Source organism: Dermochelys coriacea, chromosome 10 (assembly GCF_009764565.3).
Source record: "Dermochelys coriacea isolate rDerCor1 chromosome 10, rDerCor1.pri.v4, whole genome shotgun sequence".
In the NCBI taxonomy this organism is placed as follows: domain Eukaryota; kingdom Metazoa; phylum Chordata; order Testudines; family Dermochelyidae; genus Dermochelys; species Dermochelys coriacea.
Genome location: NC_050077.1, coordinates 43,643,265 through 43,669,175, shown reverse-complemented (window position 1 = coordinate 43,669,175; position 25,911 = coordinate 43,643,265). Strand labels below are relative to the sequence as shown.

At 56.2% G+C, this 25,911-nt stretch overlaps 1 protein-coding gene across 12 annotated transcripts in view; it reads right to left on the bottom strand.

Annotated features, from left to right (window-relative positions):
• The window catches only part of CELF6 (CUGBP Elav-like family member 6), a 217,905-nt gene that overhangs the window by 93,583 nt on the left and 98,411 nt on the right, over nt 1–25,911 (bottom strand). For all 12 annotated transcript variants that reach the window (XM_043493751.1, XM_043493753.1, XM_043493752.1 and 9 more), the window contains exon 3: nt 7,849–7,897. In XM_043493751.1, the coding sequence (XP_043349686.1) occupies nt 7,849–7,897 (49 nt within the window). The remainder of the gene's footprint in view (nt 1–7,848; nt 7,898–25,911) is intronic.

The window sequence follows — 25,911 nt, the reverse complement described above, 5'->3', positions numbered from 1 at the left end:
TGGGAAAACAACAAAAAGCCAAGAAAACTCTCGTCAAGAGAGCACAGTGTGTGCGCCTCCTCTGGAACCAAGACTCAGGTAGACTTCTGAGTGCTTTACCAGGTACCATGGTGATGGGTGCAACAGGAGAATTTACACAGAGGCAGAGAGAGATTTCCAGGCAAACTCTCATTAGGCAAGTGATGATATTCTGAAGATGGTGTAATCACTGGCTCAAGTGGAAGGGAGAATACTGGTGCTCAACTTCATAGGGCAGCTGTAGGGCTTAGTTCATTCACTTGGTGCTTTGAGATCCTCTAATTGTCTCACATGCTCTGATGTGGATTCTCATTCTAGCCTTCCAGCACACAAGGAAAGGGAACAAGGCCACCATTCAGAGCTACAGCCTGCCGGTGCTTTGTAATACTCCATATGGGTGCCCAAGAGGTGGACTGCTATGGACTCTGAGCCAATCACAGCACCTCCCCATTCTCCACCTCTGAGCAGATATGGGCCTAAGCTACCAAATCCAGACGCAGTTTCAAAGCAGATCCTTCCCAGAGTCAGGGGAGTCTGGATCTGGGAATTGGGTTTGACCTCTCTCTGCCTTCTCCACACACGTGCCCCCCACTCCAGGGCTGGCTTCAGGCACCAGCTTTCCAAGCAGGTGCTTGGGGCAGCATTCAGAATGGGGTGGCAGTCCGTGTCCCATGGCGGCAATTTGGCGGCAGCTCCGCCGCTCTTCCGGGCTCGGCGGCTTTTGGGTGGCAGCTCCGCCGCTCTTCCGGGCATAGTGGCAATTTGGCGGCAGCTCTGCTGCTATTTCGGCGGTGGCAATTCGGCAGCGACTGCTTGGGGCAGCAAAATTGGTAGAGTCGCCTCTGCCCCCCAGCCTTTCCTGGTCAGTTCTGTATCAGCAGACAACCACCAGCAAGACTCCAAGCAGGATGCTGGCTCCTGGGTGCTGCTGGGGCTCACAGATTTATCTGAGGAGGAAGGCTGCAGTACCTAAGCAATGCTACCAACAGCTTGTATCCGCCACCCAGGGCGTGACCTGACGCCCTAACGACTGAATCCAGCACTGGCCACAGCTGCCAGGTCAGCTGTCTCCAAGACCCATCAACTCCTTATGGCAAGAATTCACCTGCAGGGCACCGGCTTTCACTCTAGAGCTGCAGGTTCAAAACTAGGTCAGGTTACAATCCACGAGAAATAAATTAGAGGGGAAGGGGGTCAGCATAGGTGCCAATCAGAGATCACTGCACAGATCTGCCTTTAGCAATCTCTGCTCTGGGGAGATCCTAGACTGGTATGGCATGGGGCTGTGGGCAGGACTGAGGGGCAGGGCTGGGTGAGGAACCCAGGATGGGGAAAGTGGGATGGGACTGGGAGACTGTGGCAGGAAGCCCAGTACAGGAGCAGCAGCCAGAGGTGAAGGCCAGGCGAGGCATGTCAGCAAAGAGGGGTGGGGCTGGCTCGCTCAGTATCCGTCTACACTGGGTTTAGCTCTACGTGCTTTAGACCCTCATGTTTCTGAAAAGAACAGTCCCGAACAACAGTCAGTTGCCTGTCAGAGGGGCAGGCCAGGCCTGGAGTGCCCCCACTGGCCAAGCATAGCTCAGCAGCCCCCTATCTCAGTTTCCCCTTAAGAACTGCATCCTGCCCCAGAAAGTGGAAGACAAACTCCCCCTGCTGGGGTGCTACTTTATTAAATCCAAATAAACTTGAAGTAAAGTCTTCTGCCCAGACCCCAAATAAGGTCTTCCTGTAATCTCTGCTCTTGGCTACGACAATAGGGGAAATTTCTGTAGCATTTTTGTGAGTCTTAGGTGTGCCTCAGTTTCCCCTGTATTTTAAATGGCTCCTTGGGGGTGTGGCAGGGAAGGACTAAGTTGCTCTCAGGGTGGGGTAAGAGAGATAGGAGGAGGAGTGTTGCCCAGCCGTCTCTGAATGGGCCCTTAAAGCACTGGCCAAGGCCGACCCCATAATGATGGAAAAGCCAAGAAGACAACAGAAAACCCAGTCACCCAGGTCATTGCATCTCAGCAGGGAAGGTGCCATATGACACTATGCCAATATTCTTCATAGAGCTGGTGTTATGAATATGGCATAACTAAGATATGTTTTATGTGTTTACACCTGGGGAACGCCCACCAGACAATGCAATCAGCCTGGATGGGCCTTTAGGGAGAACAATAGGACCTTCCTTCCTGAGAAGCTTCCTGGGATGCTGGTGTGACACTGCAGGGTCATGTGATCATGTCACCCGGTACTAGACCCCATCTCAGCCTACTGGTATTTTTCTGCTAATAGGGGGTGGGAACCAAACTGGGAAACAAAGGATTCCCACCATATGTAAATCCTATTTAAGGCAGGGAAGTGAGTTAATCAGGGAACTTTTCTTCACTGAATCCCTGCCCAGGATGACTGCTGGAAACATCTAAGAAACAAGGTGGGGGAGAGGGAGAGGAGGAGGAGAAGAAATGCTGAGCCCATGCTGGAAAAGGTGTCTGGCTGGTGAAAAAAATGCCTAAAACAACATTTAGGGTGAGAAATTACTACTTGTAACCACTTTCTTCAGTGTATTGAGTTTAGTTTGTGTTGCTGTTTTATTTGCTCAGTAACCTACTGTGATCTGTTTGCTAGCCTTACTTATAAGGGTTAAGATTTAGTCATGGGCATTTTTAGTAAAAGTCATGGACAATAAACAAAAATTCATGGCCCGGTGACCTGTCCATGACTTGTACTATACACCCCTGACTAAATCTATGGTGTTCTGTGGGTCTTCTTGGGGCGTAGCTGCTGCTCTGAAAGGGGGGCTCTGGAGCACCTGCTGGTGCTGGGGGGCGCTCCTGCTGCTGCTGGGGTGCCTCCAAGGCACCCACTGGTGCTGGGGGGGCCTCTGGGGCACTGGTGCTGGCGGGGGCCAACACGGTGCCTCCACCGCCGTTGATGGTGGGGGCTGGCCCTGCCAGCCCGGGACCGCCGCAGCTGCTGATGGTGGGGGGTGGCCTCGGGCTGCCACTGTTGCGGGGAGCTGGGCAGAGGATGGAGGTGGAGTGGCTGGCCACCCCAAGCCTTGGGGTCAGCTGCACTTGCAAGCTGCAGAAGTCCCGGAGGTCCCGGAAAGTCATGGAATCCGTTACCTCTGTGACAGACTTGCAGCCTTACTTATAATCTCTAAAAATCTATCCTTTGTAGTTTATAAACTTGTTTTGTTTTTTTTTAAACCAGTTTATGCAATTCATAACGGGGTGGGGGGAAGCTGTGCATATCTTCCTCCACATTGAAGGAGGGGTGATTTTCATGAGCTTATACTGTACAGATTTCTGTGCAGCACAAGACAATACAATTTAGGTTTGCACCCCAGAGAGGGTTTGCACTTAAATACTGGGCAATTCCCTAGCCGGCCTCTTCACAAAGGCAAAGAGCACAGGAGGCTGGGGCCGGGTTCTGTGGGTGCCAAAGCTGGCGTCTGTGTGGGTGCAGGTGTGCAATTGTGAGATGTGCTTGGATGAGCGTGTGTGGACATATGGGTGCCCGTTTGTGTCGGTAAACGTGTATGTGTGGATCCATCGGCGTGGCAAGCCGGTCCGTGTAAAAGCACGTGTGCAAAGACTGCAGCTGGGTGTTTTGGGCGGTTTGCGGCGAGATGGCATGTGTCTGCGTGTGTAAGGGGCAGTACTCTCCTCTCCTGCCCTCCCTTGCCTTACCTTGCCCTCCCCAATGCCCACCTGTACCTGCAATGCCCAGCACAGGTGGGCGCTGAGCAGGCTTAGCAGGGGCTGCCTGCTCCCCATGGCACCTTTGTTTTCCTCTCCCTGTCTATTCCCAGCCCAGCCTGCCGAATGGCCCCATTTCTCACACCAAAGGCCCAGCTCCGGCATGTCTGCTTACTGTCCTGGCAGCTCCTGAGCGCTGTCCCCTTGTCCCCTCCCCACACACTGGCCGGTAATGGATGGGGTGTAGTAGCACCTGTGTGATTTGCAAGCGGTTGCTGGAGTCCTGGCAGCGGTGCCTGCCGCTTTCCAGTACATCACCCCCAGGCCTGGGCAGGTGATGGGGGCTTAGCAGGGCGGAGCTGTGCCCATGGCTCTCCCTCTCCTATGGCCTGGAATCTAGCCCTGGTGGAGGGGAGCTAAACGCTGGTGTCAGCTGGAAGGTGCCTGGCCTTTGCTCTGAGAGACACAAAACAGAGAAAAGAGTACTTCCCGAGGGTCTCCTGGCACCCACAGCCTCCTGGGGGGCAGGGCTAACAGGATAGTCCCTGCTTTACAGAGGGGAAACTGAAGCAGGGCAGTGACATAAGACAAGGGTGGGCAAACTACGGTGTGGGGACTGCATCCGGCCCTCCAGACATTTAAATCCGGCCCTTGAGCTCCCGTGGGGGAACGGGGTCCAGGGCTTTCCCCACTCCCCGTGGCTCCCGGAAGCAGCGGCATGTCCCCTCTCAAGTTCCTACATGTAGGGGCAGCCAGGGGGCTCTGCATGCTGCCCCCACCCCAAGTGCTGCCCCCACAGTTCCCATTGACCGGAAACCGCGGCCAGTGGGAGCTGCATGGGTGGTGCCTGCGGACAGGGGAGTGTGCAGAGCCACCTGGCTGCACCTCTGCATAGGAGATGGAGAAGGGACAAGCCCCACCAGGAACCTGAAACCCTGACCCCCCTCCCACGCCCCAACCCCTTGCCCCAGCCCTGATCTCCCTCCCACCCTCCGAACCCCATGGTCCCAGCCTGGAGCACCCTCCCGAACCCTGAACTCCTCATTTCTGGCCCCACCCCAAAGCCCTCACCCTAACCCCTAATTTTGTGAGCATTCATGACCCGCCATTCAATTTCCATACCCAGATGTGGCCTCGGGCCTAAAAGTTTGCCCAACCCTGACATAAGATCTGTGGCCCTGGGTCCTGTGACTCAGTGTAATAGAGAGCCTGCGGAGACCCCGTGGCACGACTGGCAGAGCCACGTGGACAGGGTGTGCTGGGGAACGCCACTTGGGCACCTCCCCTTTGGTTAACACATTCTGTGAAGAGAGGCCACCAACGCTCCAGCAAACCCAGTCCCCATCTCCTCAGCCTCTGTCCCCTTTTCCCCCACCCCAGCCACCAGCCTTCTCCAACCTCCACCCCCTCCCTCCCCTGCCAAGGTCTCCCCACAAGCTTCCAACCACTCCTTCAAGTGCTTGGATCTCCCCCAGCCTGCTTCACCTTACCCTGTCCGGGTCCCCCCCGCAGCCTCTCTCCTCTCCCTCCCCTGCCATCCCAATGCACCAAGGCCCTTAAACTGGGAGAGCTGAGACCTGCTGTGTACACAGAGCTCTTACCCACTGGGATGGGGCCTGCAGGTTTCCCACAGCTCTTATGGGTCAGTTCTTCTCTAGCTCCTCTAGCCCAGCAATCCCTCTGGAGAGCCTCTGGCCCTCGGTTCCTCCAGCATGGGCTGGCTTCCCCCAGCTCTTACTGAGTTGAGTTCTACATGTGCACGCCCCAGGCCACCTGCAGCACACACCTACTGTAGGTCACAGGCCGTGTTTGGGTGCTGCTCGCTAGCCGTCAGCCCTGTGCCGCCTGGAGCCCAGCCCATGCATCACGGACAGTGAGGCTCTCCACCCAGCTAGGGTGCTGGGGCGTAAAGTGGGGATCAGTTCAAGCAACGTCCTGGTCAAGCAAAATGAACCCCAAAGTTGCTCTAAGCCTCCATGCCAGGCCCAGTCCTGCGGCCATTCACATCCACCTGGCCCTATGGGCAGGAGTCTCTAAGGGCATAGAATCATAGAATCATAGGACTAGAAGAGACCTCAAGAGATCATCTAGTTCAGTTCCCTGCACTCAAGGCAGGACTAAGTATTATCTAGACCATTCGTAACAAGTGTTTGTCCAACCTGCTCTTAAAAATCCCCAATGATGGAGATTCCACAGCCTCCCTAGGAAATTTATTCCAGTGTTTAACTACCCTGACAGTTAGAAAGTTTTTCCTAATGACCAACCTAAACCTTGCTGCAATTTAAGCCCATTGCTTCTTGTCCTATCCTCAGAGGTTAAGAACAACAATTTTTCTCCCTCCTCCTTGTAACAACATTTTACGTACTTGAAAACTGTTATCATGTCCCCTTTGTCTTCTCTTTTCCAGACTAAACAAACCCAATTTTTTCAATCTTCCCTCATAGGTCATGTTTTCTAGACCTTTAATCATTTTTGTTGCTCTTCTCTGGATCTTCTCTAATTTGTCCACATCTTTCCTGAAATGTGGCGCCCAGAACTGGACATCACACTCCAGCTGAGGCCTGATCAGTGCAGAGTAGAGCAGAAGAATTACTTCTTGTGTCTTGCTTACAACATTCCTGCTAATACATCCTAGAGTGATGTTTGGGTTTTTTTGCAACAGCGTTACACTGTTGACTCATATTTAGCTTGTGATCCACTATTACTCCCAGATCCCTTTCAGCAGTATTCCTTCCTAGGCATTTCTCATTTTGTATGTGGGCAACTGATTGTTCCTTCCTAGGTGGAGTACTTTGCATTTGTCCTTATTGAAGTTCATCCTATTTACTTCAGACCATTTTTCCAGTTTGGCCAGATCATTTTGAATTTTAATCCGATCCTCCAAAACACTTACAACCCCTCCCAGCTTGGTATCGTCCACAAACTTTGTAAGTGTACTCTCTATTCCTGGGCCATCCAAGCCCAGGCCCCTTCAGGGGAAGCTACTGACAGATGCAGTTATTAGCTGGCTCCATTTTATGAGGGCAGATGAGAGCAGAAGGCCAGGCAAACTGCCCCTGGTTACAGAACACGTGCGTGCCAGCTGGTACCGCCTCAGCTACTGCAATGGGTCTCTGTCTTCCTCTAGCAAGCGGATCACACATAGAGGTTAATGAGTCTGCTACCAAGTCTCAGCTAATAGACTTCGTTCTTTACTTTGTTGGGCAGCTCCTTGGAGTGGGGACCGTCTGTTCTGTGTCTGTACATGCCCAGCACCATGTACTCCTGCAGGAATTCTGCACCACTGTGTGCATGCTTCACTCATGGTCCCCCCCCCAGTTTCTTTGCTTCCCTGCAGAAAATGATGGGCAAGCAAAGGGAAACTGCAAGAGCGGTCACATAGCCCTCTCCGTCAGTGTGGGTGCATCATTTCGGGTGACTGGAGCAGCCAGCGGAGAGGTAAATCACTGCGGGGGATGGAGGGAGGCTGGGGACATTCCAGCTGGTGGCTCCTATCTTGCGCTGGGCTCCGACGCTAGTTCCGATTGGACTGGTGGTTGGAGAGGACGGCGCTTTCTTGTCCCCTGCCCAGAGCAGCCAGGCCAGGGCTGGGTCAAATTCAACCCCAGAAACCTTCCCCGCCTGCAGGAAGCGCCGCATCTTCTACCCTGCTTCCTGCCCCCATTGCTCCTCAGCCTTGGGAGGAGGGGTCACTGTATGGAGAGCAGCCCCATGTTTGTCTAACCCCCATGCATCTGGACCTCCTGATACCTAGACCCCCTCCCCACTGATAGATAGATTAGATAGAAGGGGTGTATGGGAAAAGATAGATAGACAGATAGATGATAGATATTCCCTAGAGTGCTTGAGCAGTTCCTTATATGATAAACCACCTCCCATGTGCTTTATAGGCACCACAAATTGTCAGGGCCAGAAGCACGGGCTCTGAAGGGTTTTTAATCACTGCAGACAAGTGAGATCCTTTCTCCCCGCTCTCCATGGCCCTGTGCTATAGGCAAATGCCCCGGGAGGGAGAAGGATGGAATAGAAGAGCATAGTGAGTCCTCGCCCTTCCCTGCACTGTGCAAGCAGCTAACCCAGCAAGAGCAGCCAGCCAAGACACATGGATATGTGTTATTGTGATATGTGATATTCAAAAGACAACTACCTCCTCGGCCCTCGCTGTCCGCTGGCTTCACCTGGATGGGGCGATTCATCTGCAAAACAAAACAAGGAGCAGCATGGTTAGAGTCTGCAGGCATGGATGGGCTACTGGCTGGGGGAGGAGGGAGAGGATGGAGGGTGGCTACTGGCTGGACACATGGAAGCAGGAGCCACCAGTGTGAGCTGTCCAGTTAGGGATTTCCACACGACTGGCCCAGGTGGGGAGTGTTAGTATCAGGGAGAAAGAAAGATCCCCGCAGTTCAGCCATCAGGAAGCCGGCCCTGGATCTGTGGGCCTAGCTGGGATGAACGCTGACATCCCAGCTCCACTGAATGGCAAATGTCCCATTGACTTCACAGGGGCCAGGGCAGAGCCACAGGGAATGGGGCAAGTTTCTGCAAGCTCTACGCCAGGGATGCTGAAGGGACAGATGGGCTGCACATGGGATTGGAGCCTCTTGCTGGGACGGAGGGTTAGGCAGGGTGTCCTGGGGCAGAGACCAAAAAGAGACACTGGCCAGAGAACCTGCCTGAGGATTGGCCTCGGAAGCAGGCAGGCGTGGGTGGGTGGTGGTGGTGGTTGGGTGTCAGATCACACCTACCAACAGCCCCTCTAGTGGGGGAACAGCAAGAATATTTCCCACCTCTGCCTCTGCCGAGCGACTTACCCAACTAATGCACCGCAGGACTGAGCGGCCGGGCCCTGTGCGGTGCCCCACCTACTCTCCACTCTGGAGGGCAGGGGCCAGTCCATGGAGCAGGTAGAGGAGCTGGGTCAGTGACTCTGTCCAGCGAGGACAACGGGGTGGGGTGGGGGACAGCACCCAACATGGGGGAGGGGTGGTGGGAGTGACAACCCCCCTGCCCCCTAATGCAGCATTGCAAAGCAGAATCTCCGGCTAGTCATCCCCCCCATCCCCCGGCCCAGCTCGATCTAAGGCGCTGGCCCTCGTCCCAGTGCAAAGCCGCCCTCCCCACCGGCAGCCAGAGAACAGCAGCGCTAAACTCTCCCCAGATCGCAGGGATTAGTGGAGGAATTAAGGGTGATAATGATTAACTTCATCAGGGCCTGGCCTTCCCACAGCCCCCAGCCTGGCCACTTCACTGGGGCAGCAGAGAGGGGGCGGGCAGATCACTGATGGGGGCGCAGCCGTGGGGAGAGGGTGACACCTCCCATCTGTATGAGGAGCCATCAACCTCAGGCCCAGTCCTGCCACCAGCCCCACTGCAGTGGGGCCAGGGCACTCGGGCAGCCCAGCCCGCGAGGTCACTAGGGGGTGGCTCTGCTCCCATCAGTAGGACTCCCTGGGCGATGCCGCCCTGGGGGAGGGAGTCTTGGCGTCGCTCACTAGTGCTCTCTCTGGCCAGGGAGCACAGGATCCCCCTGAGCCTGGCACCCTGCTGCCCCATGTGGCAGCAGGTGGAACTGCATCAGCAGCCCAGCCCGGACCATCCTGGAGCGATTCACTCCAGCGCTGGGCGGCTGTCCCCTAGCCCGGTTGCTCTCAGGGGCTCTCCATCACAGGCAGGCCTCTGCACCCTCACCCTGGAGAGGCTGCTGGTAAAGCATGCACACAGGAGGTGACCCCACTGCCCGTCCCAAAGGAACCAAGGCCAGGCTGCTGGTGCCACGGCAGGCTGTCCTGGCCATAGGCCCCAAACTGCTGGAGGGGAGCTCCCAATGGGGAGGTCCCGTGAACAGCTGGCGGATCTGACAGCAAGGAGTTTCCTACCCCTCTGGTTTTGCTGCTGGGGATGGGCTCTAGCCATCTCATAATTCCCCAAGTCAGCACAGAGCCGTGGGGAAAAAGCCCACAGCCTGGATTGTGCCCATAAGGCCGTAGATGGTAGCTGGTGAGTGTTAGGGCTAACGAGGAGGAGGGTGAAGGGGAAGCCTGCTAAGAGCTAGCTGCTAACCAAGCTCTGTGCTGAGGCTGTGACTATGACCCTGCCAGTTAGAGGCAGCAGGGGCCTGGCCCGGCAGTATGAACTGGGGGACACCACAAAAGAGAGACAGTGATACCTGCCCTTGCCTGCCTTGTGTTCTGCACTCAGAGACCCCCATGGGTGGTGGTGAGGGGAGACAGTGTCTCAGGCATTTGTTCCTATTTAATTGTGGTTCAGTGGGTGGTAAGGCCAATTACAACTGTACATGGCCAGGCGATGCCCTCGGGGACACAGCAAAGCCGGATTCTCAGGGCATGGCAGCACACAGCTCAGCGTCTGCCTACAAACACCTTTTGACCCCACAGCTGCTCTCTGTGGCTCCGCGACAGCTACATGGATGTGCCCAGATTAAGGGAGCAAACCCCACAGACTTGGGGGAGATTCAGGTCCAGATCCAATTCCAGGGCTGCTCTTTGCAGCTCCAGCTTTCCCAGCACTTCGCCCAAGCACAACTGCCACTCCTGTCTCACACAGGGCATTCAGTCCAGGTCTCCCAAGCTGTTTGTTAAACACACCCAGTGCAGCCCCTGTGAAGTGAGCTGGGCCTGATGGTGCTATCCACCCAGCCAGACCTAAAGAGACCATGCTCCCAGGGAGATGGCAAATCAGGGAGAGACTTAGGTGATCTACTCCACTGCCTGTTCTCCAGTCTGGGAGCTCCCCACAGTGCATGGCTGCCTAGTTTCCAAGGACCCCGCCGGTTCAGAATATGGAGTTTATAAACTATACTATGAACATGCTGCTGAATCAAAAGCACCTTGGATCTAGATCTCAGCAGCCTGCAAGCTTGGGAGTATTTGTGTGCTGCCAGGACCAGGGCACCCGCTAGTGGCTGGTCGCAGAGGCTAGACCAGGTGGCTCACAGCCAGCAGGGCTTGTGCTTTAACCCAAGGGGCTGAAAGACCAGGGTTTGGCCCTGCTGATGGCTGTGGTACATGGGCCCATGGCTTGGCACTTTGGCGGCTGGGTAAGGCCGGTCTCTGTTTCTCAGTTCTAGATGGTCCCTTGAGGTGCTGGAAGCTCCAATGCAACAGCTTTGTGCTAGCGCTAGACTGGGTCCAACCATGGACAGTAGAAAAGGGGGGGGAATAGTCCCCCCCATCCTAACATTCAGAGCTTTTGAAAAACAAAAATGTCACCAAAACTTACATTTTCCTGCAAGGAAACATCAGTTAAACCCCATTTTGGGGCAGGAAGATTTTTTCAACCTGCTCCACTAAGTGGAAGGGGCGCCAGAGGTGAAACTGACCAGGGACAAATATGAAACAGACCAGGTGAGTTTCCCCTCTCAGCTGAACAGTGTGCACATAGGAAGCTCCAGAACAGGGGCGGCTTCAAGCCGAGTACCCAGGGCCACTAGGCACTTGTTTTCCAAGAGCCATATGAATCTTAGGAGAGCTACAGCTTTGGAGGCTGACCCCTCTGCCTCTTCTCCCAGGGAGTAAACCCTGCCCCACTAGGGTTCTCAGCCCCCTCTGCGGGAGATGGGGGACAATCTGCTGGTCTTATCCCACTCCTACCCAAAGGCAACATGCCATCTAAAGTGTCAAGAAGGGAAGCAGTGCTGTGAGAAGGCTGCCACTGTTCACCCCAGAGGTGGCTGCATTTTGCAGCAGGAATCCTTGGACAAATGCTGCTCTCCATGTTGCCTGTCTGGCTGCCTGCATTGCTCGCTCGTTGCTGCTCAAGGAACCCAGCAGCCCCGCTCCTGCCAATCCATCTCGCTAACTGATTTGCGTATTAGGAGAAGTTGTTGATGTCATTTGCTGGCTATTAAAGTCAATTAACATTCCTTGGCCTCGTCAGAATGACAGATAAAAGGATGCTGACATCTCCCATCCATCATCTCACCTGCCCCGCCTGACACAACCACACAACATGTGCACAACTTCACAATCGCACACAGCTGCGTGAGCCACGCTGCAGTTGGCTACCTGCTGGGAGGCTGGTTTGAGTACTTGCAGCTGATGCAGGAGATCAGCCCAGAAAGCGGGAGATGGCTGGGCAAATTGGGGGCTCAGATACCATTGGAGAGTGCAGTGGATTTACTCTGGGGGATGAATTTTGGATGATTGATAATAGCGGTGGAAGATCAGAGAAAGGGCTCCCGGCTCGACCTCAGAGCATCATGCCCTGACCCTGCTGGGTTTCTAATTGGACTTCCAGACCAGCTCCAGCTTTGGGTTGTGGCTCTTTTCCTGCATTAAAAGACTGAAAAGGTGACAAACCCAAGGTGCTACAGATTGGGCTTGAGAGGCCCTGGCAGAGCTGGGCAGGGAGGGGGTGTCAGGACTGGGCTAGCTGGGGGACTGTAGGCTAGGGGGGTGCAGGAGTAGACTGGGATAGTGTGGAGGGTTGCAGGTCCGGCATTAGCTGCATAGGTAGGGCTGGGGGTGTCAGTGGAGACCAGTCATAAATCAGCACCACTAGCTGCTCATCCCCCTGGAGCCTCTGCTGTGCCCCTCCGAGGGAGAGACACAGGCTGGGAATGGGTTTGCAGCATGACGGAGCTAAGCGACAGGAGGGCTGTGAAGTGGCTGTTTAGACACAAGTGCCCCTGGACGCCCTTCTCCAACCACCCACTTGCATGGGCCTCCTGCACATCTGGGTGCGCAAGCGACCTGGCAGGCCAGGGCCAAGGCAGCAGCAGCCACAAAGTTGCCTGTGAACTTCTCCTCTGCCAGAGCCCAATGACAAATATTTCCTTTCAATTACCCCCCGGTTCATAAAGCTAATGCCTGTTCCAGGCGGTGAGCCGTACCCCTCATTACGCCAGGCTGCTGCCTCACTACATTAGTTTTATGGTCTGTGCCTGGGCCAGGCCCAGCGGACTCTGCCAGTGATAAGACTAACAAATTAGTCAAACTGACACCGAGGGGAATTTTTACAAGCCCTGGTTCCAGCTTGTCACCTGCAGTATCTCCTTGTTCCTCTATACCCAAAGGAAGGGTGAGGGCTTGGACTGCCAGGGTCCCCCCCCACCCTGGGGAGCCCACCTTCTGCCCAGGGGCACTGAGATCACCTGGGCGAGGCCTGCTCCTCTGGCAAACCACAAACAGCGACGCACTGGTGAATGGAGGAGCCACTGTTCCCCGTTGGCATGGCCCGGTACCAGCTCCGGACTGTCCCAGTTCTCGCTGAGCAACCCCAGCTGTGCTCAGCATCAGTGCCTTTCATGCCCAGCTATGGCCCAGGTTGGCTTAAATAAAGTACTTTATGCACAGTACTCCCTAGGGGCTGAACAGTGTACTGCAGTTTAGCATCTCATTACACTTGGGGTGGGTGTTGGTGCGGGAAGCCCCACAGGGATGGTCATAGGACAGGACCATCCAGATTCCGAATCCCAGCCTCATGTGTCTGAAATCCAGCTCCAGACAGGTGCTGTCCAGGGGCCGCGCAGGCTCTGGCCCTTCCTGCTCTCCCTGGTGTCCCTCCACAGGGATCGGAGCGGCAAAGGCTGGCACTGGCTGTCCTGAGGATGCTCCCACCCCACCAGCGTTCCCACCCCAGCTTGCTCTGGGCCACGTGTGGCTGGCTGGCTCATTTCTGTGCCCTGGCAGGTGACCCCCTCCCTCCGGGGCTGAGCATGCTGCCCCAGCGCACCCAGCCCATGCCAGCCATGGAGCCAAGATCAGGTGCTTCTCCCTGGCAGTGGCTACCCCTTCCCCTACACCATGGGCAGCTGGGTGACCCACACCTTCCTAGTGTCTGCCCAGGGGACCAGTGTGGGCCTCCCCACTCCAGGGCACCCCCTACAAAAGGGTTTTGCCTGCCCAGGTAGAAATCACACACACACACCCCAGCTCCCAGGAAGGGGCGTCTCCTCATGGTCAGCCTTCACTTCGTTTTACCCGTCACCCTGGTGACATCACCTCCCCGTGCAGCACGTGCTTCATGATGCCACATTTTCTGGTTCTGGCTGGAGACAAGCAATGGGTAACCTCAGGACCTCACCAGGAGGTTCCAGAGACAGGAGGGAAAAGCCCGGGGGCAAGGCTCAGCCAAGGCCTGCGGGGATGCAGCCGAACCACTGGGAATTCACTGGATGGAAGGTCCCCGCCCCCGTGCTCCTAGTCAGAACCTCACCTCCCTGCAGGGGAGCCATCAAAGCAGGGGCATCACCAGTGACAACAGGGGCCAGTTCAGGGGTCTCTCCCCCAAAGGAACACTTCGGGTGCAGGCCCCATTCACCTGCATTGTCCTCTCCCTCCAACACAGCTCATGGATTAGCTGCTAGAGGAGCCCCCGTTCCAGCCAGGGCCCTGCGGTAGGGTGGCTCTGGAGAATGACCCACAGTTGGCCAAGGGGCACTTCCAGGGCCAGTCCCCATCGCTTGCTCACTGGCTGCCACATTCTCTTCTCCCCGTGCTCTCTCTGGGCTCTTTCCTCACAGCACAGGCCCCCTCAGAGAGGCACCCCTGTGTGCCAGCGCCCAGGAGGCAGCCTGGCAGGGTAGCACAGGAAGGGAAGACGAAGCCTGCTGGAGCTGCGGGGAAGGTTTGGCCCACCCAGTATCAGGAAGAACCTGGGTCTTGGGTCTCATTCAGAGGATTGACAGAAAGCTCAGTAAACCCTGGCCTGGGGGGACTCTTAGCCAGGGCTTCAGCCTTTCCTAGCCCAGACAGACAGCAGGGCCCACTAGACGATGCAATCCAACCTCCTGCCTCGTGCAGGCTGCTATATGTGTTGGCCTGTGCCCTTGGCGGTGTGTGAGTGTTGCCATTTGCTAGTTATGGGGGCAATCCGACCTCCTGCCTCATGCACCTTACACCCCTTGAGGAAGCCCAGAGACTTTGATTGGATGAAAGCATCTCAGAGCCCCGGGGACAAAGCTGTTGTGTGCCCCGGCAGAGAACAGATGGGATGGAGGGGCCCCCATGCCCCGGCCCCCGCAATGGCAGTGAGCTGATTAGGTGGGACATGCCCAGCTGATCCCTGCTCCATGCTGAAAGTGAAACCACGCCAGGGTCCCTGCCAGTGAAACCTGGGGGAAAACCCCTTCTTGAGCCCTAATCTGGTGGTCGGTTACGTGACCAGGACACACCAGCCAGGCAGCAAGAGAGAGGATTCTCTGGAACTCCTCAGAGCACTGGCCTGAGTGGCCTGTCTCCAGCTCTGGCCAATCCGGGATGCCGCAGAGGAAGGCGGACACAATCCATCTGGCCGATTGCTTGGATGTTGTGGGAACCCTGAGGAAAACTCTTCTTCCTTCCTTCCTTCCTCAGTGTAGTCAGTGATCTAGAGATGAGGATCCCACCTTCTGATCATCCAGCTCACCCCTGCACTGTGCAGAGCAGAACCTCACAACCCCTCAGGCCATGCGGGCGTCCATGTGTGACCCTGCGCACCTAGGAACCTGCCAGCGGCTGAGAGATTGCCTTTCAGTTCCTGCCACATCCCCTCCCTGTTCCCAGAGTGGATAAGGCACCAGCAGCCCTTGGATCTGCCATGTTCTATGCACCTGCCACTCCCAGGCCGCTATACCCCTCTCCCTGCACAGTGCGGAGACTGGGTCTGCTCAGCTCCAGGCTCCTGGGCTGGATGGAGGGCAGAGGGCAGGCCTGTGCCATGGTGCTAAGCCCAGCAGAGCCTTGGCACAGTGTGCAGAACCATTTCTCTCTAGGGACATACAAGCCCCACACAACGGCCCTGGCTTAATAGTTTAAGGCCAGGAGTTCCAAAGGATCCTAAGGGATCTGGTACCCAACTCACATCGACTTTCATTGGTGTCTAACCTCCCTTGACGCCTTGGCCTGAGCCCTGCCAACCACCAACATCAGTAGCCAGCCCCCAAAGTATCATGGGACTGGCTTAAAAAGTGTGAGATCTAAAATAAAAATCCTAGCGCTCAGGTTCTTTGTGGCTCTGGGGCCTCCTGGGGCCGGGCTTTCAGGTCTTTCTCTGCCACTGCGAGAATTAAAGAAGTTGTTTTGGAACAAAAGCCGAGATTTACAGTCACGGGATGCCAGGAGCTGGGGTCTGAGACCAATGCCACATGTCCCGAGCGTCCTGACAGAGCCACGACAGCTGACAGCACAGCTAAGCCTCAGCTGGCTCGGTCAATCCTAGGAGGTGCCCAGCCCAGAGCTGCCGGGGGTATGAGTTTGTTTTTTTTCTTTTTTGTGGCAAATGTTGGGGTCTTGTAAAAAAAAAAGAAAAAGAAAATTTGGTTTTCAGTTGCCCAATCCCCACCCAAACCATCCAGGGTTGTTTGGGGCTTTTGGGGGAGACAACGACTGAAGCCCCCCGATATTTTTCATTGAAAGTAATTTTTTCCATGAAATCTGCTATTTTCAATGAGAACTCGTTTTTCTGATGAAAAATCTTTTCTTTGAAAAAATGTCCCCCAGCTGGAGCTCTGAGGCAGGCAGGGGCCCCTCTCCTGGGAAGCCCTGAGCCTCATTACTGTGGCAGGAGGCAGCTCTGGGAGCTCAGCCCCACAGCTCAGAGGCTCCATTCTTCCTGCAAGCACTGGACCATGCCCCAGCCCCTCAGCACTACCGCACAGGCCCCTTCTGGTCCTTGTTGGCTGGGGGGGGGAAGAGAGAGGAGAGCACTGGGTGGGGAGGTGGAGACAATGGAAAAGGAACAGAGAGAAGAAGAGCCAGGAGGGGTTGAGAAGTGAAGAGGGAAATGAGGAACTAGTAAAGGAGGTGGGTGGAGAAAGCCAGGAGGGAAGAGAAAAGAAAGGAGGAGGAACCGTAATGGGATGTTAAGCTGTGTTGTACTGTTCAGTCACTAGGTGGTGCAGTGTGTAACATACCTGACTGGAGCTAACCTCAGCCACACCTGGCAGAGCCACAGAGGATCTAGTGCTGAACACACCTGGGGTGTGCAAGGAAGCTCTGGGGCCAGGCCAGACCTGGGGCAGAAACCGAGACCAGAGGAACAGGGAGGGGAAGAGGGCAAAAGGAAGGAGGGCACAGGGAGAGGGAGGGTGCGTGGACAGGTGTAGGACCCAGCCCACCTGGAGTGACGGGACCCTCTGGAGATCCCCAAGAGCTCTTCCCAGAAAACTGAACAGAGGAAGCCCATCAGGGCAGAACAACTGGCCCATCTGCCTTCTCGATCTCCGCCCTCCTTCGCAAGTGGGACAGGCAAATACGGTCAGCCACTCATACTTCGGGCTTTGGCTCTCAGTCCTGTAGGGACCTGACCATTCAGAGCCCAAGTTCTCAACTCAGCCCCTGAAGGGCAGCCCAGCCAGCCCCTGGGTGCTCATGTTCGTACTAAAGCTGCTCCTTGACTCGACCCAACATACGTGTTCACATGCAGGATTCCCATGTTAGACTGAGGCTCCTATGGTGGAGCCTGAAAATCAGGTGTCACTCCATTAAAGTAAACGGAGTCACTCTAGATTTACACCAGTGTAAATCAGATCAGAATTTTGCTCACAGATTAGGGTGTTTCCCCAAGCCCATAAGGTAACATCAGATGCAAGGAGACAGAATCACATCCGAGTTACACTGGTGTAAATCTAGAGTAACTCCACTGACATCAGTGGTGTGAGTCCCCTTTACCCCGTCCCTGAGCTCACAGGTCAGCCCCTGGCCCATCCCACCCCTCCAGGGGGAGTGGCGGGCTTTTCAGGGGGCAGCCAGTACAGGGACGTCCCCCGTACATGCTCCTCGGGCCCCCCCACATGAGCTGAGATCCTCGCTTCCCGGACTCTGAAGCTCCCCAGCTGCTACCGAGTGGCCCAGCCTAGCAACTCCTTTGGGTTACGCTGGTGTTGAGCCAGAGGATCTCCCCAGAGCTCAGTGGTGCGACTCCGCTTGGCTGCTGGCTCTTGGTGGCTAGCCCCTCCCCCCAGCCCAGCTGAGCACCGGCCAGTTCCTGCCCTGCTCCGCGTGGGGGGGGCTGACGGGATGCCCAGCTTTTCTGATGGCCGGTCAAAGGGCACGTGGAACTCTGTGGGGATGACTGGAGCTAGAAACCATCCCCCCTGCTGCCCGGACGACGTGCTGCTTCCTGTGCCGCCCCGGAAGGGGAGATGGCAAATCCTGCCCACCACTCCAAGGGAGTCCCAGATAAAGGCCATCCGGGGATAAGACCATTTGTTCCAGTTCCTAAATCTCTCCTGGCCCCTCCAGCCTCCTCCACCCTCTGGAGCATATGTTCCCCCCGCCCCAGTGTATCTGTGCTCCCTTTCTGAATATCGGCTGAATCCCCACAACAGGGTCCTCGCTTGGGGGGCAGGGGAGGGGCATTTGGTCCCGGGCCACCCCAGGCTGCGTGCCAGCCCTTTGCCAACACAGAACAGCTGAGGCACGGCCCCCGGGCACCATCTGACTCCTTGCTTTGCCAAGCGCTCCCTGGTGCTCGAGCCTGGAAGGTGCCCCAGCCATGTCCCGTGCTTCCCACTGGCATGCGGGATGGGTTGGGGGGTCAAGCTGCCCCCTCACTGCTGCTCTTAGGATGAAATACAAATCAGGACAGTCCTTCCCCAGTGACTCTCTGGCTGCTGGGAGCGACTCGGCTGTGTTGCCTTGTGCCCTTGGTGGTGTGTGAGTGTTGCCATTTGCTGGTTATGGAGGTGTGGGGGGGTAACTCTGTGCATGCACATGGTTGTGGGGTTTGGATGTGTGCACCCCACTGTATATGTCTGTACAGGTGTATGGGTCCATCTGTCCTGTAGGTGTGCTCCGTCTGGGTGTGCCTGTACGGGGTGTGTGTGTGTGTGTGTGTGTGTGTGTCCCCTGAAAGTAAAAAGAAAAGGAGTACTTGTGGCACCTTAGAGTCTAACAAATTTATTAGAGCATAAGCTTTCGTGAGCTACAGCTCACTTCATCGGATGAAGTGTGTCCCATCTGGGTGTGCCTGTATGGGGCGTGTGTGTTCTGTAGGTGTGTTCCATATGGGTGTGCCTGTATGTGTGCATGTGTGTGTGTCCTGGAGGTGTGTCCCATCTGGGTGTGCCTGTATGGTGTGTGTTTGTTCTTTAAGTGTGTCGTGTCTGGGTGTGCCTGTATGGGTGTGTTTGTGTCCTGTAGGTTCCCCCGCTGGGTGTCTCAGCATGACCGAGGGATGTGTGCCTGTGGGTGTGCCAGTCTGGAGTGGGTGTTTTCTGTAGGTGTGTCCTGTGTGGGTGTCTGTATGGGGTGCGTGTGTCCTGTAGGTGCCCCCCGCTGGGTGTGTCAGCATGGCTGAGGGGTGTGCGCCTGTGGGTGTGTCCAGGACTCTGTGGAAGGAAGGTATCTGTTCACCCCCAGGACAGGGACAGCATGCGCCTCACGTTTTGCCCCTCGCTGGCGTGCCTCAGCCCTGCCCCGCAGGGACCCCCCCTTAAAGGCTGGGGGGGGCACTGGGTTTTAGCCACCCCGCTCAGGCTGCCCACTGCTGAGGTGCGTTTTTACAAGGAAACAGGCTGAGCCCCGGCTACTGCAACTGACACGTGCGACCCCATTTCACTCCCACCCCTCTGCCTGCTGTACCCCATGCCCCCCAGAGCAGAGCACCCCATGCACAGGGCATGCACCCCTCCCCCTAGTGCCAGCATGTAGCTCATGATTCCCTTGGGGCCAGGGGCTGAGGAACATTTGATCACCCACCGCTGCGGACATCCCTGGCCCCAATCCAGAGTGGGGCAGGGGCTGTCTCCGTGCCCGCTGCCCTACACCCACCCACCCCTGCCCCACACCCAGCTCTGTGTGTGCTGGGTGCCCTCCCCACCCACTGCTCCAGCCAGCAATTTTGTGCTGTCACCTCCTTTTTCTCTTTAACCCCCCCCCCACTTCCTAAAAGCACTACAATTATATTGGTTACCCCAGCAACAGAGCGTGCTTCTCCTGCGTTGCCCTGGAGACATGCCATGTGCTTAGGATGGTAGCTATGGTAACCCAGGAGACAGTCACAGCTGAACAATTGACTTTGTTAGCTGCTAATGGGCCGCTGACCATGAGAGAGGCAGAGAACCGAGTGCAGCTGGCACCGCTATGGGCACGGGCCTCCTTCCATCACCACAACCCACGGCCTGACACACACTGCCGTAGCCCAGTACAGCTCCCGACACACAGCCCTACACCTACAGACACACCTGGGGCGAAACAGATGCACACATGCAGACAGAGCAGGGACAGAACTGACCCCAGTGTGTACCACACGTGCACACATGCTGACACTCACACCTCCCTCCCACAACACACAGACACCCCACTGGGCTGGGTGGGGGAGATGGCTTGCCATGTGTTAGCCCAATTGACAAAGGCCTGGGACTCCCCCAGGAGTTGTCCCTTCCTGGTCTGCAGGAAGCCCCACAGCTGGGGCTGTGACACACCAGGTATGAGAAATGACTCTGGAGTTTCTAATTTGATGTGGTTCCTTCCAGGCTGCTGCTGAGCTGGACAGGAATCTGCTCGCTACCCTGCCAGCCAGGCAAATGCAACTGATCAGGGGCTCCATTAACCAATTACCAGGGTCCCCCAGGCAGTACCTGCTTTGCAGGTGTATGGCACAGGAGCACGAGCCCTGGCCCAAAGCAGCATCAGAGCCACAGTGTGGATTGAAGTGCCCTGCCAGCACCGGTCTGAGCTTGGAACAGCTTGGAGGGGCTCATACAGCACATGCTGGAAGTACAGGGAGGAAGCCAGGGTGGAGCAGGCACAGTTTGGGTCAGGCAATGGTGGAGGCTGGCAGGCTGGTCAGTGTGGGCAGAGGGGCCAGGAGGAGAGAGGACTGAAATCCATCAACTGCCCCCTCAATCACAGGGAAACTGATTCTGTAGTGCTTGCCCACTGGATTCTAGCAGACGACACCTACTCTATGCTCCGGACAAAGTGGGAACATGCCCACTACAATCTGGTCAATGCCCCGGAAGGAGGGGATGGGAAGCGCTCAGCCACATTTTGGGTCAGGAAGGCATATCCAGCCACCCCTTCCACAGGAGCAGACCCAAGCTCGGGCACCCCGCCCCACGCCGGTGCAAAGAGACCATGGGACACAAAGCTTGTCCCTCGGAGCATATGCGCGGACTCCGTGGGTGCTCTGGGGCTGGAGCACCCAGGGAGAAAAATTGGTGGGTGCTCGGCACCCACTGACAGCTGAGCTCCCCGCCCCAGCTCACCTCACCTCCGCCTCCTCCCCTGAGCGCGCCATGTCCCCGCTTCTCCTCCCAGCGCTTGCCGCTGCAAAACAGCTGTTTCGCGGAGTAACAAGCTCTGGGGGTGGGTGGGAAGAGCGGGGACGTGGCGTGCTCAGGGGAGGAGGCAGGAAGAGGTGGGGCTGGGGCGGAGATTTGGGGAAGGAGTCCAATAGGGGCAGGGAGGGGGTGGAGTTGGGGTGGGGACTTTGGGGAAGGGGATGGAATGGGGAGGGAAGGGGTGGAGTCAGGGTGGGGCAGGGGGTTGAGCACCCACCGGCGCCAGGAGAAGTTGGCGCCTATGCGTCAGAGGGGCACTGTGTGCCACGGACACGGATTTCCCAGCCTTCCGCCTTCCCCGGAGGCACACGTGACCCCCCCCCCAGTGTTCTGTCAGGCCCTGTGCACTGGTCACAGCCGGGGTGGGAACGGTGCCAGAGGCTCACTGGTCTCTGTGGTGTGTGGGGAGCTTTTGGGGAGCTGAGCTGGATGGCACCTCTGCGTTCCCCTGGCCCTACGCTGCTCAGCAGAGGTCAGGTTCCTCTGGCACAATCCATTCCAGGTGAAAAGTCTGCTGGGTCCTATCAGAGCGGCTGTCTCCAGGCCAGTCGTCAGTCTCAGCTCATCGGCTCTCTCCAGGGTTTTAGCAGGTGCTGACCAACGGCCCCAGAATCTCCTGGCTCCCACCTTTCCATTCCCTACTCCTGGGGCCTTGCCACAGACACACGGAGTGTTTACACAGGTGAGGCCATCCCTGCCTAGCCACCCCCAGCAGCTCATTGTGCCTCCCTGCTCTAGCAGGCTCCAGCTGCAGCCTGGCTCTCGTTGCATAGGCTCCCAATGTATTTCACAGGCGCACCTCCTCCTATAGCCAGTGCCCTTGGGAGACTCCCTCCTGCTCCTTTCCCACCATCCAGGATGGCAGGGTCCACAGTCACCTTCCATCCTGCTCCCCATTAATAGGGTTTGAAAAATAACTGATTCTTCCCACGTCTCCATAGTCCCCTCTGGCTCTGAGCTTCAGTGCTGATTCTGTGACGTGCTCTGGACAAGGCCCTGAACAACCAGGCCCACACGAAGGGCCTGGCTCCTCCAGTGGGGGGGCCTGCCCCAAGAGCTAGCAGCCTCCCTTCCTGATTTCCCAGGCAATGCAAGAGGGCAAGGGGGATCAGCAGAGGGCATGCAGTCCTGCCACTGGGAATGGGAACAGGCCTGGCCCAGTCCATGACTGCTGTATGCCGACTTCCGCGGTTTGTGTGGAACCTTCGGACTCCAGCTTGCTTTCCTGAAACCAGGAGAAAATCTGCTCTGGGCACTAATTTAAACTGAATTGATTAAACTCCAGCAGCCATAGATGCCAGCAGGACTCCACCCCGTCACATAGATCCCCACAAGTTCAGTTCCACATAGGAAAGATTTTCCAGTCTGCTATTGTACAGTAATCAGCCCCCCACCCCCACGCACCGTGCTGGGGGCCCTGCTCACCCACGGCTCCTGCTCCTCAATATCTCTAAGCATTTCTTCCAGCTCACAGCTAGCTCCAGCCAGCAGCACTTCCCTGCCCCGGGCATGCCGGCTCCTTGCCGGACGCTCCCTCCTTCACTCACTCACACAGCCCACCGGCTGGGCTCGCCAGCTGGTACCTGGAAAGCTACGGGCTCCCATGGCCAGTACTGTCCCTGCCCAAGGCCCCTCTGCTTGGTGGGAAGGGTGCAAGCCCAACACATGCCATCGCTACAGTCAGTGAAAGGGAGATGGCAGGGAGTGGCCCCGCCCTCGAGGACAAGCAGACAGCATGCGAACCCCAGCCCTGGCCAGCCCTGAACCGGATCTCCGAAGTCTGGCTGATTCCTCACCCCCCTCTCCTTTGCCCGCTCCCCTCCGGCCACTGCAGCCAACCAGCATGGAATGCCTGCTGTGTGTGGCCACTAGGACGGGCCCAGGCGCTGCCTGCTTCAGCCATCCCAGCCTAAGGCAGAGCAGGACCCCAAGCCAGGCTAGGGAGTGAGAAGCTGGGATGGGAAAAAGCCAAGCAGGCAGCATTTCTCAACGGCACATAGGCTGGCCCATATGAATCCAGCTCATTCCTTTCTCTATGTCCTGACTTTCGACTTCAGAGCCCTTAGACAGGCCCTTCGTTCTGTGTCCAGAGCGCACCACCCAGCACTAGGTCGTGTCCGGGGAGAGAACCTGCTTTGCTACCGCTCATTAGGAGCTCCCGTCCAATCTAGTGCAAATCGATATTCGCTGTTTCCTGCTCTGTCTGGCTGCCAGTATGACCTGATGCAGGGCCTCTGCGATTCTCCTGCCACACTTAGAGCCCTGTCTTTTACTATTTGGGTGACAATATTGCTACAGGATAAGAACATAAGAATGGCCATGCTGGGTCAGACCAAAAGTCCATCTATCTCAGTATCCTGTCTTCTGACAGTGGCCAATGCCAGGTGCCCCAGAGGGAATGAAGAGAACAGGTAACATCAAGTGATCCATCCCCCGTCGCCCATTCCCAGCTTCTGGCAAACAGAGGATAGGGACACCATCCCTGCCCATCTTGGCTATTAGCCATTGAATGTATCTAGTTCTTTTTTGAACCCTGTTATAGTCTTGATCTTCACAACTCTGGCAAGGAGTTCCACAGGTGTACTGTGCGTTGTGTGAAGAAATACTTCCTTTTGTTTGTTTTAAACCTGCTGCCAATTAATTTCATTGGGTGACCCCTAGGATTGCCTAGTTCAACATACAGTATTAGCACAATGGGGTCCCAAATACCCTAGGCTATGCCATATACCTTATGCAATGCAGTTCAGTCCGGCATGCTGTTGGAATCTACAGTAGCACTGCAGAGATCCCTGCAGCCCATTCCAGTGGAGGGGGTGGGGGTGGGGATTCAGCCCCTCCCCCGGCCTCAGTGCCTGGAAAGCCACCAGCTCTCTAGGACCTTGCTCACCTTGCCTCCCAGTCCAACACCACTTGTTGCATTCTCCCAGACTTGCTGACTCAGCCCTAGGAGCCCCATTTTCCTTTAGCCCTTGGAGCATAACAGAAGGGGTATAGGCTGAGGAGCTCTGCTCCCTGCAGCAGTTTGAGCCCAATCCTCAGAGGTTGCTGGTTCTGCTCTCCGGGCAGCGTTCTGCCTGTCTGCCATGGATCAGCACAGCCCTCTCTCTGCCTCTCTAGCAGCCAGCTCTCTGCCTGGCCTGTGACCTGTATCTCAACTGCTTCAGCTCGGGAGGTAGTGACTCTGCCCCGTAATCCCTTCATGACAGTAGCCGAGTGCAGATCTCCACACCTTGTCACGGTGGGTTGTCAATACCTTCTTGAAGCCAAAGAGATCTACCAGCAAACCCCACCAGATCTACCAGCGCCCGCAGCAAACCTCTCCATCCCGAGTGGTTTCTATTTAAACTGGAACAAACCTTCTGTTTGTGGAGACACTCCACCAATGTCCTGTCTCACCGTCCTGCCAGCAGTAGCCAGCTCTGGGATGTCTCCGGCCCCATTACCGTACAGTTGCTGACACGTTTAGCTGCACAGTGCCTCTGTGTGGCACAGCAATGCTATGATCCTCATTGTATAGAGGGCACAATGCCCAGGGGCAGCTGCGTCAGTAGTCATGATTCAAAGCTCCCTGGCAGACCTGCCAGACAAGCTCCTGTGTTCCACTAGTTCGTTTGGATAATTTTTCTTTTCCTCCCTAGCACTGAAAGTGTTTCTCTTCTGGCCTGACAAAGGGACACTGGGCACAGCTGGGAACTGACCCAAGATCTCCAACATCCCCAGCCAGCACCAAGACCACGCATCAGCTACCAGGAGCACCAGGCTTCCACCGCAGCAAATGCCCCTGCAGAGCTCCTGCCTTAACATCCCACCAGGCCTGTTCTTCCAGCCTGACTCTGCAGAGCTGAGGGATAAGCATGGTTCTGAGAACCTCCATCTGGTTCTGTCCTCCCACCTGTACCATACGTCTCCAGCACTGCTGGCAAGCACCTGAAAGCTTTGGCACCAGCGGAACAGGTACAGTCAGATAGGCATCACACTGAGGTCTGACTGGCTTCTCAATATGCCACCAAAGGGGGCTGTGGGTCATCTCTGCAGAATAAGCCTATCGCCCCGGTTACTGTGAGATGTTTGTAGGGAGAGTATTTGGAGAGATGTGTATAATGTGGGATCTGAGGTTCCACAACTGCTGGAGATGGCGTACATCACCTGAGGCAGGGCGGGTCTCTGCTACCTCAGCAAGAGTGGGAGCAACCAACCTCTTTCCACCCAGCCCAGCATCTCCAGCCTGGACCAGACGCTGCCCCAATAGGTGACAGAAAAACCCCAAGAAAAGACTTGGAGAAGGGAATGCTCAGGGCTGAAGCAAGTGAAATTACCTGACTCTGAAAAAGGACAAACAGCTGGGGGCTACGTAAGAGCAGAAGAAACGGCACCAATGGGACCTGCTATGGAAAAGACATTCTACCTGGGGGAGCATGCCATGAAGAGGGGATTGCGGAGCTCCAGGCTCGATAAACGGTCTGGATGGACCATGGGGTGAGAGACCTCATAGGCCAGGCGAGAACCTTGCTCATGAGTAGAGGTTGTAATTGCCTGTGATTTTCTTCTCCCACCTGTCACCTTCTGTGTCCAAACCCTTACATTGCTTTGGGATCTTTCATCTGAGCATTGGTACATTTCACTATAGCCACAGCTAAGCACTTGTGCTACAGACCATGAGGTGGAGGCAACGGATCGGTGTACAGAGCAGGCAGTGGGCACTCAAGCATGACAAGGTGGGGTGCCTGTTGCTAACCTTCAAAGGGAAAGGAGGGGCTGCCCATAGCCCGGTGTGGAGGGCTCATGTTGGCAGCAGTGGGTAGCTTTGGGAGTTGCCCCCGGCGGTCACAGACAAGACTCCCTTGTGCCATCAGCGGGTGCTAGCGAATCCCCCCAGACACCTCAGGTCACCCTGAAAAGTGTCGCACCCCTTCCCCTGCTCGCCCTGCAAGGGACAGAAAGTCTCAGCAGGCGATATATATTAGGAGCCCAAGTAACTTGATC